Source organism: Chiloscyllium punctatum, chromosome 37 (genome assembly GCF_047496795.1).
Source record: "Chiloscyllium punctatum isolate Juve2018m chromosome 37, sChiPun1.3, whole genome shotgun sequence".
NCBI lineage: Eukaryota > Metazoa > Chordata > Chondrichthyes > Orectolobiformes > Hemiscylliidae > Chiloscyllium > Chiloscyllium punctatum.
In genome coordinates this window covers 14,586,439-14,606,767 of record NC_092775.1, presented here as the reverse complement: position 1 = coordinate 14,606,767, position 20,329 = coordinate 14,586,439, and the positions used below count along the sequence as shown (strand labels likewise).

General features: G+C 38.3%; 2 protein-coding genes across 4 annotated transcripts in view; one reads left to right on the top strand and one right to left on the bottom strand.

Annotated features, from left to right (window-relative positions):
* Window positions 1-8,107: 8,107 nt before the first annotated feature.
* cyld2 (cylindromatosis (turban tumor syndrome) 2) overlaps window positions 8,108-20,329 on the bottom strand; it is a 32,713-nt gene continuing 20,491 nt past the window's right edge. For 2 of the 3 annotated variants that reach the window (XM_072556320.1, XM_072556322.1), the window contains 8 exons: window positions 20,171-20,278; window positions 18,968-19,047; window positions 17,437-17,503; window positions 14,859-14,988; window positions 13,285-13,393; window positions 12,721-12,875; window positions 12,403-12,607; window positions 8,108-8,833 (listed from right to left, as the gene is read on the bottom strand). In XM_072556320.1, the coding sequence (XP_072412421.1) occupies window positions 8,658-8,833; window positions 12,403-12,607; window positions 12,721-12,875; window positions 13,285-13,393; window positions 14,859-14,988; window positions 17,437-17,503; window positions 18,968-19,047; window positions 20,171-20,278 (1,030 nt within the window). In that variant the 3' untranslated portion in view covers window positions 8,108-8,657. The remainder of the gene's footprint in view (window positions 8,834-12,402; window positions 12,608-12,720; window positions 12,876-13,284; window positions 13,394-14,858; window positions 14,989-17,436; window positions 17,504-18,967; window positions 19,048-20,170; window positions 20,279-20,329) is intronic. The other variant, XM_072556321.1, reaches the window with a different exon arrangement.
* The window catches only part of LOC140462888 (glutathione hydrolase 7), a 121,991-nt gene continuing 117,350 nt past the window's right edge, over window positions 15,689-20,329 (top strand). Inside the window, exon 1 of the mRNA XM_072556324.1 lies at window positions 15,689-15,815. The gene's annotated coding sequence lies outside the window, so the exon portion shown is untranslated. The remainder of the gene's footprint in view (window positions 15,816-20,329) is intronic.

Genomic DNA, 20,329 nt, shown 5'->3' with positions numbered 1-20,329 from the left:
CCTGAAAATTACAGTCTTAAAAATATGTTGTGTTAGACTTGATTTTTACTTTCAGTAACACAAATTAGTACCATCAGGTTAAATTGAGCATATTTTTCTGAGCCGTCTGAGTGCATACATTGTGTTTGTTTATGAACAATGTTCTTCTAAATTAGTTGTACTATGATAGTACTTTATACTCCAGCAAACCATCATGATGCTTAATTCAGAAAAAATGATGAGAAAACAACTGCAGGAGTAATGCAGAACCCGAGCTAATGCTCGGGGGATGTGGGTTCAAATTCTACCACAACAGCTGGTGATATTGAAATCCAGTTACTAAATCTGCAATATAAAGATACAGTCAGAATCTGTATCACTGGTGCCCTTTAGACAAGCAAATCTGCCTTTCCTGGTTCAGCCTACATGTGACTCCAGGCCAATAGTGATTTGGCTAAGTTCTGAGTGACCTCTGAGAAGGCCACAGCACATCACTTAGTTCCAAGAAAATGTGGATGGGCACAGATATTGGCCATTCTAGGAGTCCCCACATCCCATGGAAGAAGTACATAAATTGTTTACTCTTCCTGGGAGCTGAAATTGCCTTAGAGTTAAGTAACCTATCATTTTTTGATTATTTTCTTACCAGACCTGGTACATTGAAGCTACTGGGTTGAGGTCGTATATTTTACCACCAGTTGTCTTGAGACTTTTAAAATCATGTAGAATATTACAGCAAAGAGGAAGTCATTTATGCAGCTGTATCTGTCAGATTTTCAAAAGAGCCATCAATGATTCTCCTATTCTTGCTGCTTGGTTTTAACCTTACAAAATTTCCTTTACAAGTATGTTTGATGTCAATTTGAAAGGAACTATTGAATTTCTTTTCAACTGCCTCTATAATTGTAAAAGGAAATCTTGCTTCCCCTGGAATCTTCCTCAGAGTTATTTTACTGATTAGTAATCATCTTGCTGGTGGAAACGGGTTCTCCCCAAGTACACAAAGAAAACAGGAGCGAAAAAAACAGGACTCATCAAGTCCACTGCCATTCAACATGATCATGGCTGACCTTCCAGCTCAATGCTATATTCCTGCTCTCTCTTACCCCCGGCACCTTTAAGTTCCAGAAATAGTCAGAGAGATGTACAGCATGGAAGCAGACCCTTTGGTCCAACCCGTCCATGCCCACCAGATATCCCAACCCAACTTAGTCCCACCTGCCAGCACCCGGCCCATATCCCTCCAAACCCTTCCTATTCATATACCCATCTAAATGCCTCTTAAATGTTGCAATTGTACAAGCCTCCACCACATCCTCTGGTAGCTCATTCCATACACATACCACCCTCTGCGTGAAAAAGTTGCCCCTTAGGTCTCTTTTATATCTTTCCCCTCACACCCTAAACCTATGCCATCTAGTACTAGATTCCCTGACCCCAGGGAAAAGACTTTGTCTATTTATCCTATCCATGCCCTTCATAATTTTGTAAACCTCTATAAGGTCACCCCTCAGCCTCCGACGCTCCAGGGAAAACAGCCCCAGCCTGTTTAGCCTCTCCCTATAGCTCAAATCCTCCAACCCTGGCAACATCCTTGTAAATCTTTCTGAACCCTTTCAAGTTCCACAACATCTTTCCGATAGGAAGGAGACCAGAATTGCACGCAATATTCCAACAGTGGCCTAACCAATATCCTGTACAGCCGCAATATGACCTCCCAACTCCTATACTCAATACTCTGACCAATAAAGGAAAGCATACCAAACGCTGCCTCACTATCCTATCTACCTGCGACTCCACTTTCAAGGAGCTATGAACCTGCACTCTAAGGTCTCTTTGTTCAGCAACACTCCCTAGGACCTTACCATTAAGTGTATAAATCCTGCTAAGATTTGCTTTCCCAAAATGCAGCACCTTGCATATACTGAATTAAACTCCATCTGCCACTTCTCAGCCCATTGGCCCATCTGATCAAGATCTTGTTGTAATCTGAGGTAACCCTCTTCGCTGTCCACTACACCTCCAATTTTGGTGTCATCTACAAACTTACTAACTGTACTACCTATGCTCGCATCCAAATAATTTATGTAAATGACAAAAAGTAGAGGGCCCAGCACCGATCCTTGTGGCACTCCACTGTCACAGGCCTCCAGTCTGAAAAGCAACCCTCCACCTCCGCCCTATGTACCTTTGAGCCAGTTCTGTATCTAAATGGCTAGTTCTCCCTGTATTCCATGAGATCTAACCTTGCTAATCAGTCTCCCATGGGGAACCTTGTTGAATGCCTTACTGAAGTCCATATAGATCACATCTACTGCTCTGCCCTCATCAATCCTCTTTGTTACTTCTTCAAAAAACTCAATCAAGTTTGTGAGACATGATTTCCCACGCACAAAGCCATGTTGACTATCTCTAATCAGTCCTTGCCTTTCCAAATACAAGTACATCCTGTCCCTCAGGATTCCCTCCAACAACTTGCCCACCACCGAGGTCAGGCTCACCAGTCTATAGTTCCCTGGCCTGTCTTTACCGCTCTTATTAAATAGTGGTACCACGTTTGCCAACCTCCAATTGTCCGGTACCTCACCTGTGACTATCGATGATACAAATATCTCAGCAAGAGGCCCAGCAATCACTTCTGTAGCTTCCCACAGAGTTCTCGGGTACACCTGATCAGGTCCTGAGGATTTATCCACCTTTAACTGTTTCAGTACATCCAGCACTTCCTCCTCTATAATCTGGACATCTTGCAAGATATCACCATCTATTTCCCTACAGTCTATATCTTCCATATGCTTTTCCACAGTGAATACTGATGCAAAATATTCATTTAGTATCTCCCCCATTTTCTGTGGCTCCACACAATGGCCGCCTTGCTGTACTTTGAGGGGCCAATCTATTTCTTAGGTATGTGGAGTGACTTTCCCTTTACAACTTTGTATTGGGTACTCCAAAGGTTCACCACCTTCTGAGTGAAGGAATTTCTCCTCATATCTGTCTGAAATGGCTTATCCCCTATCACAAGGTAGAGAGTCAAGCTGTGCCCCTTTGATCTGCGATAGAACATCATTCCTGCATACATATCAGTATGGTGACCCTTCTCTGCACTCCTATGGCAAGTATATCTTAAGTAAGGAGACAACGTATACAGAATGTTTTAGATGTAGTCACAAAATCCCTGTGGAGTTACAGTCAGCCTTCATGGTTCCAGTATTCAAACCCTCTTGTAATGAGGGCTAACACACCATTTTGTCTTCGAATTGTTTGCTAACCGGCTGGCTTGCTCTCCGTGACCAATGTACATCAACCAACTATCACCATTGAAATAATATTCTGCCTTTTTGTTTTTGTTATGAAGTGAACAACTTCAAATTTATCCAAGTTATGTTGTATCAGTCATGCATTTGATCACTGAAAACTCTAAAGGTTCTCCTCACCACTCTGACACCCCAACTAGTTTTGTGTCAACAAACGTAGAAATATTACATTTGTTTGCTTCATCCAAATTGTTGGTATATACTGGGAATTTTGGGAGCCCAAGCACTGATACCATGTTACTGCCTTCCACTCCAAAAACAAACCCATTTATTCCTATTCTGTTTCCTTATACTCCAGTCCCCTAGTCACAAGGGCCAATGTTCCACTAGATTTCTTGATTATTTTCAGTTGTACGTTTTCTTGATCTGTGGTGTTAACTATCATATCAAGATCATAAGTTCCTGTCTGATAGCTAATTCTCTATCCAACCAGTATGTTACCACTTAATCCCATGTGCTTTGACTTTGTGGGACTCATTAGGTATGTTAAACATGACTTTCTTGCATAAATTCATATTGACTAACTTTTTTGTGGAATGCTATCATATGCAACTGACATGTTAATCAACTGACTGGATGATAACAGTATAGCAAAGGAAATACAATTTCCGTTTCCTCTGCCAAACCCAGAGGAAAAAGAATGCTGAAGCAAGGCGATGTTAGGAGGGTGCCTGGAAGCTTGGATAAAGGTGGGTAGGTTTTAAGAAGGGCTTTAAGATGGGAAAGATCTAGCTAAGTAAGATACATGAGAAGCAAGAAGATTCATTTCCTCACTATCTACTATATATTTACTTGCTGTTGAGTGGTCAGGTTGTCCCATTTATAGACCATAATTTAACATGTAACTCCATGATGCTCCTTAAAGCTTTTATTAAAATTTTATTCCCTCTACCAAAGCCACCAAGTTCCTCAAATTGGAAAATAATAAGTATCATGTCTAGAGAACAGCAATTCATGACAAGATGAAGAGGAACCATGAGTGGCAAAGTGTTGAACAAAGCACTGCTTTGCTACTAGTCTTGAATCAATCATGTGTCAAGACATTGCTATATTTACACCAATAAGATGAAATAATCTTGTCATGTATTTTGGACAAAATACTACTGTCACATTGCAGGATCCTGTTAATGACTCAATTTATGGTCTTAACATGCTCCTTTAACATCACCGGTCTAGAAATCATACAACTGAAAATAATCAAGAAATCTGGTAGAATATTGGACTTTGTGGCTAGAGGACTGGAGTATGAAGATGTAGAAGTTATGCTTCAGTCATACAAAAGTCTGGTTAGCTCACTTGGACTACTGTGAGCAGATTAGAAAGGATATATTGGCCTTGGACAGAGTACGACTAGGTTTACAAGAACAAATCTTGGACTTCAGGGGTTAAGTTTTCAGGAGAGATTACAAATTCTCTAGAATACAGGTGGTTATGGGGTGTTCTGATTGAGGCCTTCAAGATATTCGCAGGATATAGCCGTGTAGATAAAGTTAAACTATTTCCACTGTTTGGGGATTCTATAACTGGGGGGCATAAGACTTAAAAATTAGGGCCAAGCTTTTTAGGAAGCACTTCTATACACAAAGGGAGGGTAGTAGATGTTTGGAAGTCTTCCACAATGGATTTGCTAGATCAGTTATTGAGTTAAATCTGAGACACATAACTACTGGTTAAGCAAAGGTGTTAAGGGGTATGGGCAAAAGACAGGTATATGGAGTTAGGCCACAGGTCAGCCATGATCTTATTGAATGGTAGAATATGCTTGAAAGGCCGAAAGAAACCGGAACAGGCCAAAGTAATTGTAAGCAGTAAATTATTCCTAGAGCTCTTCTTTTCCGAAAAAACTTTCATTTTCTGTTTGTTTTCTAACTTAATCCAAACTCTAACTCGTAGTTTTTCTTTATGTATCTGATTTAATTCTAATTCACCTCATTTTGCTTTGGTGTTTGCTGTTACTTTTCTCGATACTTTTACCATTGGGATGATCATCGTGTCCCAGTAATCTCCATAAACCTTTCACACTTTAAAAAATGGTAATATTATAAATTGTCGGTAGTGTTCTGTGTGATATTTAACACTTTGTTGCCTTAATAAAGGAAAATGCTATTTGTTGAAAATAGAGTATCAGTTAGCATCCGAGGAAAGGATCAGAACAAGTTATGTAAAGTAAGGGGAGCAAAAGAGTACTTGAAGTTGAAGGTTGAAAGTTATGAGAGTGTAACAAATAATATTAAATGGGTCCATTGTTAACTTTATCATAAGTAACAAGATTACTAATCATCCATGATTGAATAGGATTACCTAATGATAATTGTACAGCACAATGCCTTACTTCTTGCCCTGATATTTCTTTACATTTTTGACAAAATTGATTTTTTTTTTCAGAAATAAATTGGGGCTGTCATTAACAATTTCATGTGTTTTTTTTGTATTCCAATACATTTAAAAATCGAACATTTCCAATCTCGTGACGAAGTTGCTGAATATTTGTGCATTGTAGCTACTGCCTGCTCAGAGTTGAATTACATTTGCTCTGAACGTGAAAGAACCAAAAAATCCAGTTCTGGAAGTCGGAGTGCTCTAATTACAATCAACAGAAGTTGATCCGTGATGTGAAATCTAACACTACACAAATCTGATATATTAGAGTTACTTCTGCTCACTTTAATTGGTTTCTTTGTTGACAGTATTAGCAAATAGAGTTCCACAACCATTAGAGCAGCAGCAAATCTTTTTTTCTATATCGAGCTTGGTAACAGTGAAGACAGATTGTTGAATCCACTAACTCTCCCTTGCTTTAATGGAGATTGGTGAATAGAAAACTTACTTCATTGCCTGTTGGTATGGCTAAAATCACAAATATGTCCAACCAAGCAATTACGTTGCTTTTTTTCATAGATGGACGGCAAAGTCATTACATGCCATCACCAAAACACTGACACTCATTTATGGGATGTTATCTAGGCCAGAATTTATGACCCATCCCCTTGTTGCCCTTCAGAAGGTAATGGTGAGCTGCCTTCTTGAACTGTTGCAGTCCACTTACTACAGGTCGACCCACAAAGCTGTTGAGGAGGAACTGCAAATTTTTGCTCCAGCAACATGGAAGAAATGGTGATATATTTACAAATCAGGATAGTGAATAGCTTGGAGGGGAAATTGCACAGGGTGGTATTCCCATTTATCTGCTGCCACTATCCTTCTAAATGGTAATGGCCATGGATTTGGAAGGTGCAATGTAAGGAACCTTGGTGAATTTCTGTACCTTACAGATATACACACTGCTGCTACCATGGCGGAGTGAGTGAAAACTTGCGGATGCGATGCCAATAAACTGGGCTGCTTTTCATAGAATCCATACAGTGCAGGAAGAGGCTATTTGGCCCATCAAGTCTGCACTGACCACCCCACCCAATTCCTGTAACACTGCATTTACTATAACTAATGCACCTAGCCTATACTTCCCTGAACACGATAGGGCAATTAGCACATTATTGGACTGTGGAAGGGAATTGGAGAACCTATGCAGACACGGGGAGAATGTGTAAACTCTACGCTGTCACCCAAGTCTAGAATCAAACCCTGGTCCCTAGCACAGCTAACCATGGAGACACTATCGATGATGTCAAGTTTATAGTGTTATTGGAGTTGTTCTCAACCAGGCAAAGGGAAATCTTTACATCTCTAATATATACCACTAATGGACAGGCTTTCAGGAGTCAGGAGGTGAGATACTCCGTGCAGGACGCCTAACCTCTAGCCTGCTCTTGTAGCCATTGTCTTTATATGGCTAGTCCAGTTCAGTTTTTGGTCAATGGTAAGCACACCCCCACCACTATGATGCTGAAAGTGGGGGGAATTCAACAATGCAATGCCACTGAATGTCATGGGGCAGTGGTTATGCACTTTCTTGTTTGAGAAAGGTATTGTCTGGCACCTGTGACAAGTGCTAATTATCAGCACACACCTGGACATCACCCAGGATTTGGTGCATTTGGACATGGACTAGTTCAGCAGTACGTGAGGAGTCAGGACTAGTGCTAAATATTGTGCAGTCATCACCAACCATCCCACTTCTGACCCTATGATATAGGAGAAGTCATTGATAAAGCAGCTAAAGGTGGTTCAGCCTCAGGTACCACTTTGCACTCTAGAGATGTCATGAAGGTGAGATGGTAAGTAATGCAAATTAAATTATACTTAGTTATCATAAGACCACTTGTCAAAATATAGAAATATTTATCCACAATTATAAAGAGGAATGGATGGAATTGAAATGACCTTCAAAACACAGGTTTTTAACTGATTCAATTGTGGTAACTCATTGGTGTCCATCACCACACTTTAAAACATTCCATTCTCTACCTAACTGCTGGATAGTCAAGGTGATCATTGACTAGATAGTTGAATCCTCAGTTCCTGGCACAGTTGGCACTCCCAGAAAATTGTTGGCCTGTCACAATCAATTTTTCCAAACTTTAATGAATTTACACTGAACCAAGATATCTTATCATAGTTAGTACAGTAACAGTGACCATACTTGAAAATGGTAGACAACCAGATTATTAAAAACCCATCTGGTTCATTATTGTCCTTTGGGGAAAGGAAATTGCTCCTCTTTCAGCCTTGTGATGTCTCCAGACCCTATTAGCATATGATGGACTCTTAAATGGTCAAATAAACCATTGTACTTCAGGCCAGTATTTACTGCCAATCTCCAATGGACACATTGCATGAATTAATTTAATAGACAGGAAGATTAGTAACAATTTTTTTTGTGGAAAATTAGTAATTGCTTCATAAAAATTAGATTATAAGTTCTTTCATTCTTACATCGTTTATTCAGATAGAAAATTATGTCTGGCCCAGGATGAGTGTGTGCATGTAATTATAACATTGCAATTGTATTAATGGAAGATATTTCTCCAATAGTTATTGCAGATTTAGTTTATATAATAGTCTGATTTCCCAACATGAAAGTCCAGCTGTTAGTACCATATGGTCAAGAATTTATTTTCTTTGCTACAATCTGTAGCCAAACTACACCTACCAAATCCAGCAACAGCATCTAGGCTTTATCTTCTGATTCAATAAATCCTTGCTTGTGTCAATACAACAAATACTAGACATTTATTTAAAACAGGTTTAAATTCAAAATCAAAATACCTAGCCATCTGTACAAAGTTATTTTGTTATGCATAGCATTTCAGTCGAAGATCGTATAGGAGCATTTGTCAGACCTATTACTTCCCATTCAATGATCTCTACCACTCAAGGATATTGAACACTGAAGAAAAGACTATTTCCAATAACTTTCTGAAAGGTTAGTTTCAATATCATCCTTTTGAATTCTGTTGCACATCATTTATACAGGCACATCCTTGGGCTTTGATACATGCACATATAGGCATCACAAAAAAGTCTCTTTGCAAATCCATCAAGCTGTTTCAGGTCTGTATAAGCCAGAATGTCCTCTGACATCAGCAGGTAATCACCTATTTGTGGACAATCCGTTATCTCTGGAATATTTTCATCACCTAGAGAGTGAGGACAACAGGTTGGTCAGTGAAATGAGACAGGCATCAATCTGTGCCTAAAGAAAATGTAGACTGTACCATATAAAGATGTTTGGTAAATGGAGTACAAAATTATGGATTTAAATATATAACGTATTGTATAAAAGACACACTTCCTTACTTCAGTGTAAACAGAAAGCAGACTGGAGAACAAATAAAGCAAATTTCAAAGCACCAACAGAAAGAATTTCTGTGCTCAAAGAGCAACCTATTTGAAGTAATTTACAGAGCAGAAACATTTAATACAGAATCTTCAGTGAGTCAAATGACTTCAGGTTTAATAAATCAAAATAAAAAATAAATTTATAGTCTTGAGACATTATAAAGTGGCATAGAGAGGTACAGCACAGAAACAGACCCTATGGCGACCAGATGTCCTAACTTAATCTAGTCCCATCTGCCAGCACTTGGCCCATATCCCTCCAAACCCTTCCTATTCACATACGCACCTAGATGCTTTTCAAATGTTGCAATTGTACCAGACTGCACCACTTCCTCTGGCAGCGCATTCCATACATGCACCACCCTCTGTGAAAACATTGCCTCTTAGGTCCCTTTTATGTCTTTTGCCACTCACCGTAAACCTATGCTCTCTAGTTTGAATTTACCCACCCCCGGGAAAAGACTTTGTCTATTTATCCTATACATGCCCCTCATGATTTTATAAACCTCTATGAGGTAACCCCTCAGCCTCCAATGCTCCAGGGAAAACAGCCCCAGCCTATTCAGCCTCTCCCTATAGCTCAAACCCAACCTTGGCAACGTCCTTGAATATCCTTTCTGAACCCTTTCAGATTTCACAACATCCTTCTTATAGAAAGGAAACCAGAAGTGCACACAATATTCCAAAAGTGGCCTAACCAATGTCCTGTACAGTTGCAACATGACCTCCCAACTCCTTGACTGAATGCTCTAATCAATAAAGAAAGGCATACCAAATGCCTTCTTCACTATCCTATCTACCGGAGACTCCACTTTCAAGGAACTATAGACCTGCACTCCAAGGTCTCTTTGTTCAGCAACATTCCCTACCATGAAGTGTATAAGTCATGCTCTGATTTGCCTTTCCAAAATGCAGCACCTTGCATTTATTAACTTAAATTCCATCTGCCACTCCTCCACCAACTGGCCCATGTGATGTTGGGCTAACCTTTGCAGTCCACTATGCCTACAATTTCAGTGACATCTGCAAACTTACTAACTATACCAAAAGTCACATCCAAATCATTTACATAAATGATGAAATGTAGCAGACCCAGCACCGATCCTTGTGGCACTCCATTTGGTCAAAGGCCTCCAATCTGAAAAACAACCCTCCACCATCATCCTCCCTCTCTTACCTTCGAGCTAGTTCTGTATCCTAATGGCTAGTTCTCCCTTTATTCCATGAGATCTAACCTTGCTAACCAGTCTCCAATGAGGAACACTTATTGAATGCCTTATTGAAGTCCACATAGATCACATTCACTGCTCTACCCTCAATCCTCTTCATTACTTATCTAAAAAACTCAATCAAGTTTGTGAGACATGATTTCCCATGCACAAAGCCATGTTGACTATCTCTAATCAGTCCTTGCCTTTCCAAATACATGTACATCCTGTCCCTCAGGATTCCCTCCAACAACTTGCCCACTACCAACGTCAGGCTTACCAGTCTGTAGTTCCCTGGCTTTTCCTTACCACCCTTCTTAAATAGTGGCACCACATTAGCCAACCTTCAGTCTTCCGGCACCTCACCTATGACTATCGATGATACAAATATCTCAGCAAGAGGCCCAGCAATCACTTCCCTAGCTTCCCACAGAGTTCTAGAATACACCTGATTAGGTCCTGGGGATTTACCCACTTCTATGCATTTCAAGATATCCAGCATTTCCTCCTCTGTAATATGGACATTTTTCAAAACGTCACCATCTACTTCCAGACATTCTAGATCTTCCATGTCCTTCTCCACAGTAAACACAGATCTTAAATACTCATTTAGTAGTTCCCCCATCTCCTGCAGCTCCATACATAGGCTGCCTTGCTGATCTTTGAGGGGTCCTATTCTTTCCCTAAATATCCTTTTCTCTGTTTTTATAAAATCCCTCTGAATTCTCCTTAACCCTATTTGCCAAAGCTATCTCATGTCCCCTTTTTACCTTCCTGATTTCTCTCAAGTATAGCCCCACTGCCTCCATACTCTAAGGATTTAGAATTAAAAATGACTGCTTTTTGAAATTCAAGGAACTGCACTATAACTTTGCACACAAAGGTTCCATGATTAATTAATATACGGTGGTGGTAGTCGAGGGATAAATGTCGGTCAGGAAACAGGAGAATTATTTGATCTTCTTGGAATAGTGCTCTGAGTTTTCCAGAGTCCATAGTGCTACCTAAGGACAGGTAATACTATGTGCAGACAGATGACACCTCCATTTAATGCCCCAATTAAAATATGTCACTTTCAATAAAACCATAATCCCCTGATATTGTATCCTGGGGTTTGAGCTTGAACCAACATGGTGTGATTCAGATAGGTGTTATTATTAAAACAAACTAATGTGCTTATCTGTTGTTCAGCAAGAAGTGGAATTCTAAGTGCGTTATCATAATATCGTTACATTACTGTCTAATATCAACTCAAAATCAGTCAGCCCTTATCCTTTGAAGATGCTGGGTTGTAGGAAGTGACGATTGCTTTATAATATATCAACTGCCCTTGCTTTTAAGTCAGTCAATCTAGTTAAGGCCAAAAGATATATTCAGGGGAATATCAGAATAAAGAAGAAACTGCTTTGTTTTACAGGTAGTGAAGAACGTATATACTAGGAGTAGGAGTTGTCATTCAGGCCCTTGAGCCTGCTCTGCCATTCAAAGCATCGTGGTTGATCTGTATGCATTGCAGATTATTTTAAACATTTTTGAAAATTACATAAAATCCATAAGTACAGATCCTGAGTCAATTTGAGATTCTGATTTGGCATGTGTCCAGGTGTCACAACAACTACTTCACCGCCAGGTTAGAATTTGATATGTCATCAAATGTACAGTCCACTTTATCAAATTAAACTGCTCATTTTTCAGTAGTTACTAAAGATGGATTAGGACAAAAGGAGAAGCTCGGAAGAAATGCTGTAAAGACTGACCTAACTTCCACAATCCACAGAAGCAGCAATTCTTCATTCAGTCATCCAGCAAACTTTAACATAAAACCAATATATAGAGTTCCCAATATTAGAAAACATTTAGATAATGATCACTAGAGTTTCTTCAGTACTATCACTTTTCCACTCCCCACCAAACAACACATTTTATTTCCTCCACTGGGAAGTAATTATGAAATTACATGGAGGGAAGACATAGGAAGGAAATGAAAAGGGGAATCTTTTGTAAAATCCCAATTCGTTTTGCTTTGAAAATGCAATAGGCTAAGTGGGTTAACTATGTGACATTTGTGGTTACAGTGGATGCTCATTGGAGAATCAATGAGGACTCGATGGGCTGAATGGCCTCTACCTGCACCGTAGAGATTCTATAATAGAAATTACCAATTCGGTCAGCCATACTGTCAAAGAAAAGCCATGAGTGTTTGCTGGGCCCGTATTTCACAAATGAAACATAATGGCTGGTTTCAATGCAAAGCACTGCAAACAATTCCATCCTGTGTCGTGGAAAAGGGAATCCAGCAGAAATGTCTCTTGGATATGGAAATTTTCTGAACTGGTGGTCCTTCCTCTCCTTATGGGAATGAACCTGTGGGAAATGTCACAAGAAAAGATATCAGAACAGTATTAGAACAGAAAGCATAACTAATACAGGTTGCACACAACTATTCACTTTCAATTTTTAAAATTCAGAATTTGTACCTGTTTATTGCAAGTGATGCAGTATTGTTTTATGGCACCAGGATGAAGTGTTGGGTCCAGAAGACACTGGGCACATTCATATTCTGCCACTTCTCCACATATAAAGCACTGTCTCAGAGCTACAAACAACCAAATGGCCATATTCTTTACACAGCCTGAAATGCATTATTAGTCATCTCAACATTTAGCACATTCACCGTCACTCCCACCCAACTCGATGTCAAGTATGTTTTGAGTTGGGATGGACCTATACTGACAGTGGGATAGGATAACTTGTACAAAATGGGTTACAAGATCAACTGCATAATTGATTGTGTCTGTGATATAAAAAAAGTTATTTCAATCTCTACACTGCATGCAGTAGTTACGAAAAATCTGCAATGCTTTCTAACAGACACTGCCTAATTACATCAACCATACAATATTGATACTAGCAGGTGAGTAATTACAAAAAATGGTATGTTTCCCGCTACTGTTCATTAATTCACTTGTCATCAAGCAAAAGAAAATATTGCTGCCTTCTGATACCTTTTGTTCAATAACTAACATGGAGTCAATACTTACTGTTATTAAGCAAATTTGTGATATCTAGTTCCAATGAGGGCATAATCTTTGGGAACATTTTAAACTGTTTTCCAAATCGTGGCATCTGAACCAGCAGGCATGATGGGATCTGAAATAAGAAACAATGCTCAAAGTGGTGGAGGATTCTAGCAGACACTGTAACAGCTCAAGATCATACAGATTAGGCAGCAAGCAAAAACCTTGCTACGCTGTCCCAATATGTCTTAACTCCCTATCGCCCACTGCACAAAACACTTCACTATCCACACCAGCCATAATGTTCACTACTTTCCCACTACTGCCAAATTATCAGCAGTTTCCAACTAAATGGGGGAAGTGATAAAAGTATTGGAGAAATAATAACTAAAATCCTCCATATAGTAAGTCTCCATTTTGAAATAATAACTTGACTTTTAAAATGGCTAAGCTCAGTGACCATGGGAACAGAATATGAAATGCACGAATTTTGTCTCTTTCTCATGACGTTTGCTATAACAAAATGGCTAGAATATAGATTGTAACCTAGATATTAATCTATAACTGACGTAAATAATGTCACATAAATGGCTTTTGTTTAACCTATGTGAAATGGCACAAAGCATTAATTATCTGGTTCACATGCAGTAACACAAATAAAACCACATCAGCAGCTTGGTTTAACAATACTAAATTTATTATATTATCTAATGAGAACCTAATTAATAAAGAAATATCATATGATGAGAATTAGAGAAAATTAGATAATCACCCAGTTTAAGAGTATAAATTACGCTGCAACCTTAATAGAATTGAGATCTTTCATTAGCATATTCAGCGATATCTATGATTGATACTCTGGATTATTGACTATTGATCTCGCGCTGGATTAATTACAATAAAGTGTGTTTTTTGTAACTTGTGAGATTTGAGAATTTCTGCGTTAACAGAAGAATGGATGAGAGGTTGGGCTGTACATGTTCTCTGGACTGAACCCAGACAGTAAACGGAGAATGCTATCAATCTGGACATAATTCAAATCAAGTCCCAGTGATTAATGTAGACCATACGATGTGAATTTGTTTTTTAAACAGTTATAAACAGAGTAATTCATTCTCTGTAACACCCATGACAGCATATAATAGAACTTCCTTCACAAACCATAAGAAAAAACTTTTAAAGTTGAGAAACTCAAGGCATGAATCATTTGCTGGTAGGCTTTTAAAAAAGTGAAAGCATTGATTATTGAGGTAAGGCTACTTTTAATTCAAATTATCTGATAATTCAGGTTTTTTTTAGAGCAGTGTTCTGCAACATTGAACTATCTACAAAATTTAAGTAAGCAATGTTTTTAGTGGAAAATGAACAAATGGTCAGAAGTACATTGTATTTGGATGGAGGGGTTCTTTTAAGTTCAAATATAAGTTACTTATACATGTGGAAAAGGTAAAGTCACTAGGCAATACTGAAGAACATTCATCAAACTTTATCTCTGACACTGCTTTGTATTACACAGAATATCAACATCTGCAACTCCTAAAAAGATCAAGGGGTAAATAAAAAGATTTTAGTAAGTTTGAAAACAGACTATAACCAACCTCCTCGAATTTTAAGTCACAAGAGAGAAAGGATCTTTCCAGAAGCAACTGCACTGTTGGTACGGTCAGTTTCTCATCTTTCTCCAGGATTATCTGATAACAGTAGCTCTCTTGAATTTTCTGGCCAGACCTGAATTGTGAGCATGAATAATATCATTACATAAATCTCTTGGGTGCAATAAATATGGCAATTATAAGGTAACCATAAAAACTACCACTAACAATTAATATGCTAAAGATTTGTAGGTGAGGATGAAATTTCCAAAACCTGAAGTAAATGTCATCATCCAAGATGGCACACTATAATAGTGCACTACAAATCACATGTGAGGACACACACGGCATAGCATACCAGGAATAGTTTCTGGTCAGGACCCAAGTCACTCAGGAAATACAAGATGGAAAGAGAAATGAAGCTAAAAGTGTCAAGATGAGTTACTGCCCAATGTGAGGTTACTGCACGGCTTCAGCAGATTGGAGAAGAAAATGTTGTTGGTTTTATAAAAATTGACATCATCACAAAAAGAAACTTTGACCAAAGTGACAATATTTCAGTATAAATTGTAGGAACCAAAAATCCAACATCTAATTTCCATACTGCTTGTACTTTCTAGTTTTTGAAAAAGTATATTTTCAAGGAAATTATAGAAATTGGGCAGAGACTGTTAGATTTCCAAACAATTTCAGTAATGGATTTATCTCCTTTCATTCTCCCATGACGTGTTAATAGTGCTTTCCTTAATATCAATATTTTATTGTACAATTTAACCACCTTATTCTCAAAATGAATCATTATAGACTCGACACATTAACTGTTCCTCTCTCCACAGATCCTGCCAGACCATGTAAAAGAGGAACTCTAGGCTCAAAGGAAATTTAATGCAATTTCCCCTTTGTTGAAATCAAGCTGGTCTGATGTCAAGACCCTAGTGTTACGCAACAGTGATGTCTATCAAGGTAAGTAGATGCACAATTAAAAATTCTCTCAGGCAAGTAAAACAGAAGCAAAATGCAGAAATTCCCCTTCACTTTCCATTTTCGAGACATTGACACAAAAGTTTGAACATTCACATGGGAACTAAGGTAGAGCGAAAATATCAAATTTCTTTTTGAAAAGCAAAAATCATCAGAATGGCACTACAAAAGGAGTTATTTTATTCACAAAGCTATTAAAAAGGTATCCAAGGAGAAAAACAGTACCACACATATAAATACACAGAATAGAAAAGAGTTTTTTTAGTATACAAGCTCATAATCTCATAATGGAGAAACCTGACACTCCACAAATGAAAAGGACAGAGATTATTTATAGCTGTAGATTTGACCATAGTACATCACTTAAACCCCAATTACACCTAATTCAAAATGATGTAATATTTTTCAAAACATTTTGCAACAAAACTAGTTGTGTAGAAGAGCACATTCTTGTCATTTCATTTATTTCTACTTGTTTGTGTTGGAGGGAACTTTAGCTGTTCATGTAAAGTGGTGTAGAATTACTGACAACCTCTGGATTTCAATATCTTACTGTGGCTACAGTAAAGACCGGGGACTCTAGAGGTTGCTGTAGGTTTCAGTGAAATAATGACATAATGCCAACCCATCACTACTCCCAAACCAGCTTGTCATGGTTGGGCAGCTATTTCTTATTTTGGAGCTATTGTCATTAGCCTCTTGTCACCAGTGATCACACTAATCCCCTGAATAAATGATAGCGAATGACAAACTGTCAATATGTGGGATTACTTTTACTGCAGCGCTAAATACAAGCGAAAGTAAAACACAAGTATTTTTGAGAGATAATAGACACCATGATAAAATAGAAAATCTGTGTATTGAATTCAGGCTTGCATTTAAGCCAGTATCACACAGCTTGACACCAAGTGATAATAGAGGAAATGACTTAATTGCAGCAACTCATGAATTTTATGAAAAGATTGAAACATCCACTTTTAAATAGATGTCTTTTCTGTAAAGGAACGGTCAAAATTGAAGTCCCAAGTTATAATAGTTTGTTGACTAACATTCAAAATTTACCTTCATTTCAAAGTTATTGGTTGAGATCCTTTAATGTGAGATAGTATCATTGAGTGTAACAAATAGCTACATTGACCAGTACTTCCCAAATATGGTTCGAAACCTATTCTGTGTAGCCTGAACTCAGATCAGTGGGACAATTTGAGATTTACAATTAGCCTTAGCTTTCTCAGCTAGGGAGGAAAAAAGAAAATGTATCGACTAATGAACGTTAGGTACTCCAGAACTGAGGTTGATCTCTATGTGATTGGCTGTGGTAGAAATAGGGAATGACTTTTGTGGTGCAGTGATAGTATCTCTATCTCTGTTCCAGAATGTCCGGTTTAACTCTCACCTGCCACAGGGATGTGTCATAATGTGTCTGAAAATGGTGATTTTAAAAATTCCAATTGATGAATATTATGCTTCAATATGTCCTATCTAGACTCGAGTGAACTGACCACAATGATGTGGTATCAATAAGCATTTGTAATTTATGAAACTGATCCTGGCAACATTCAATATTGATAGGAACAAAGCAGAAAAAGATTATACAAGCTACCTGATCTTTAACAATGGATCAACTGCCAGCACTTCATGCAGTAGGACATTGATGAATTCTTCTGGATCTAAAATTTGAAAAGTTGCACAATTTGTTTGTACTTATGTAAGCAGTGTTAGTCGGCTTAAGTTTGACATAATTATAGTATTTGAAAAGATACGTATAGCAGAACACTCTTGGCTGAAACTCTGAACTGTAAGGCCACAAAGTCTTAGCTTGCAAACTACAATGCACTACTACACTGGAGGTGTGTCCCTTTTAAATGAAATTCTAATTGCTAATTAAATTCCAGGCAAGATCAGTTAAAAGCATTCCATCACTTGCATTAGGTTTCATGCTTTACGCAGTCCTTTGCAAAGCTATCAAAAAAAAAGTTGAAATTAATGCCATAATGTCCATACTCTTTACCCGCACCTCCCCTTACACCTACACAGTCCTGAAGAAGGGTTGACTTCTCCACCTCCTGATGCTGCCTGGCTTGCTGTGTTCTTCCTGCCTCCTGCTCGTCTACCTTGGATTCCAGCATCTGCATTTTCTTTGTCTTTAATAATGTCCCTCAGTAACAGACTAGCTAATCTTGAGCAGCTCATCTAATCATATAAAATTTACATTAAGTTTTGAAGACATAGTGGTAGTGTCTAATGGAGATGCTCAGCAGCAGCAGTGTGTACCTTTTACAAGACACATTGTAGAAATTCACCAAAAGTCCTGCGATAGCACTTTCCAAATCCACAACCAGTTCCATCTCTAAGCACAACAGCAGCATTTACATGGAAATACCACCTCCTACAAGTTCCTTTCAAGCAACTTACCATCCATATTCCGAAATGCATCACCATACCTTCAGTGTCACTGGGTCAAAATGCTGGAATTTCCTCCCTAACGGTATTGCAGGTTGACTATAGCACATGAACTACAGCAGTTCAAGAAGGCTGCTCACTACTGCCTTCTCAAGGACAACTAGGCATGGGCAATAAATACTAGACTAGCCAGCAATGCCCATGAGTGAACTGAAAAAAAGTACAGAAAGTTTTTGCATTGCTGAAAAGAGATACACTTTTTGTTTCATACTTACCTGGGTAGAATCACAGAAACATCTGTTCTAATCATTCTGTCCTGATGAGCGCAAGATTAAAACCTTCAAAACCTAGTCTCTTTTTTTTCAGCAATACTTAAATTGTACACCACGAAGTTGCTGCATGAAGATTTGATGAGATATGGCTGGAAAATTCCAGTACTATGAAAGAGCTTATTTGATGCGCTGAAGATATAAAATATATCTGATGTGGAGAAGCATTATCATAAATAGAAGATGGAGTATGGAAATTAGCTTATTTTGTATAACTAAGCATCAAACCACTAAAATCTCAAATCAATATAAAATGATATAGGGTTGCTAGGTCGGGATAAGTTTAGGAGAGAGAGGGCATGCAAATGAAAAGGAAAGAAAGGATAAATGCAACAAATTCATACATTTTGGGCTAATTCAACTTCAACAAAACATTACTTATGCAAGAAAAAAAGCAATTACCCTTTTCTGCCGATGTAAACGTGTCACATCCTAATAGTTTCCTTAATTTTGTCACTTTATCTGCATTCACAACTCCAGTCCTAGGATCAAAGGATTTGTTGGTTAATCCTTGGCGTCTTGAACACTTAATTACAAATCCGGATCCTAGGTTACAGAGAAAATTACAAAGTGCAATATTTCAGAACACTTCTACACTAAATTTCCCTGCTCCCTTTTTGTCACCAAGGCAGCATCTCATGTTGGGTTAAAATTCTGTACATTCAGAGAGATTTCTAGCAACTCATTGAAGTGGTCACTCTTCAAACCTAAGTGTAGAGAATATTAGACGGTCTGTATATTAGCTAGAAATGGTATTATACTGAGATTTTTTTCTTATCAGTTTAAATAAATTAAACTATGTTCTTGAAGGGATTTTGGTTTAATTTATAGTGTGTTAGCTTACAGGCACATTCTGTTTCTAATCAGTTAACCCCCATAATTTCACCATAATGTCCTGATGTTAAAAGCCTGCAGACACTATACAACAGCTGTTTGAGAATTTCTTTGTCTGATGAGCAGCAGGATTGATGGAAGACTCATTAATTCACTCATGTTCCATGCTAAAAATGAACCAAATGATTGGTTTTCAATGAGCCCTACTTCATCAGACTGCTGTTTAGTCTGCTCATGAGAAAGATGGGAGAGGGTATAAATAAGCATGAGAAATCACAGAACCCAGTATAAACAACAGTTGATCTATTGTTACAATCTCTACTCCATATCGTTATTTAACCAGATACTGTGCCGAGTAAACGTTCTCTGGATGTTAAGAAATGCTATGACCACTTATCGGAATAGATTGGTGATTCGTAACCTAAAAGGATATCAATGGTAGTGTTGTGAAATCGTAACAATGCTGTTTTCAGATCTCTGAACAAATGCATGCTCAGTATAAGTAACCATGATTAAATGGAAGGAAATCCTTATTGGGATATAGGGATGTTGAGGCCTAATCTACTGCCTCTAATACTACACTGAGGGCAATGAACTGAGAATTCACTTGGGGACTCTGCTGCTCTCGTGGATCAGCTGCTCACCATCAGAGGTAGCACAAGATGTAATCAGTAGTGATTCCTACCAGAACATTAAAAGTAATAAAAATATAAAAACTGTAGAAAGCTTTAAATTGTCAGGTACAGATTTGCAAACACTATCCTCACTCACTTGCGTAGTGGGTTGACTATGTCCTCCCTCAGTACATGTTGAATTTTCTCACTGTGCCCTCCAGGCATGTGAAGTATGCTATCCACCACTGAAGTGAATGCGAACAAGCTGGAAAAGCATTATTTTAAATAATGAAATTCAATGGAACAAGAAACAATC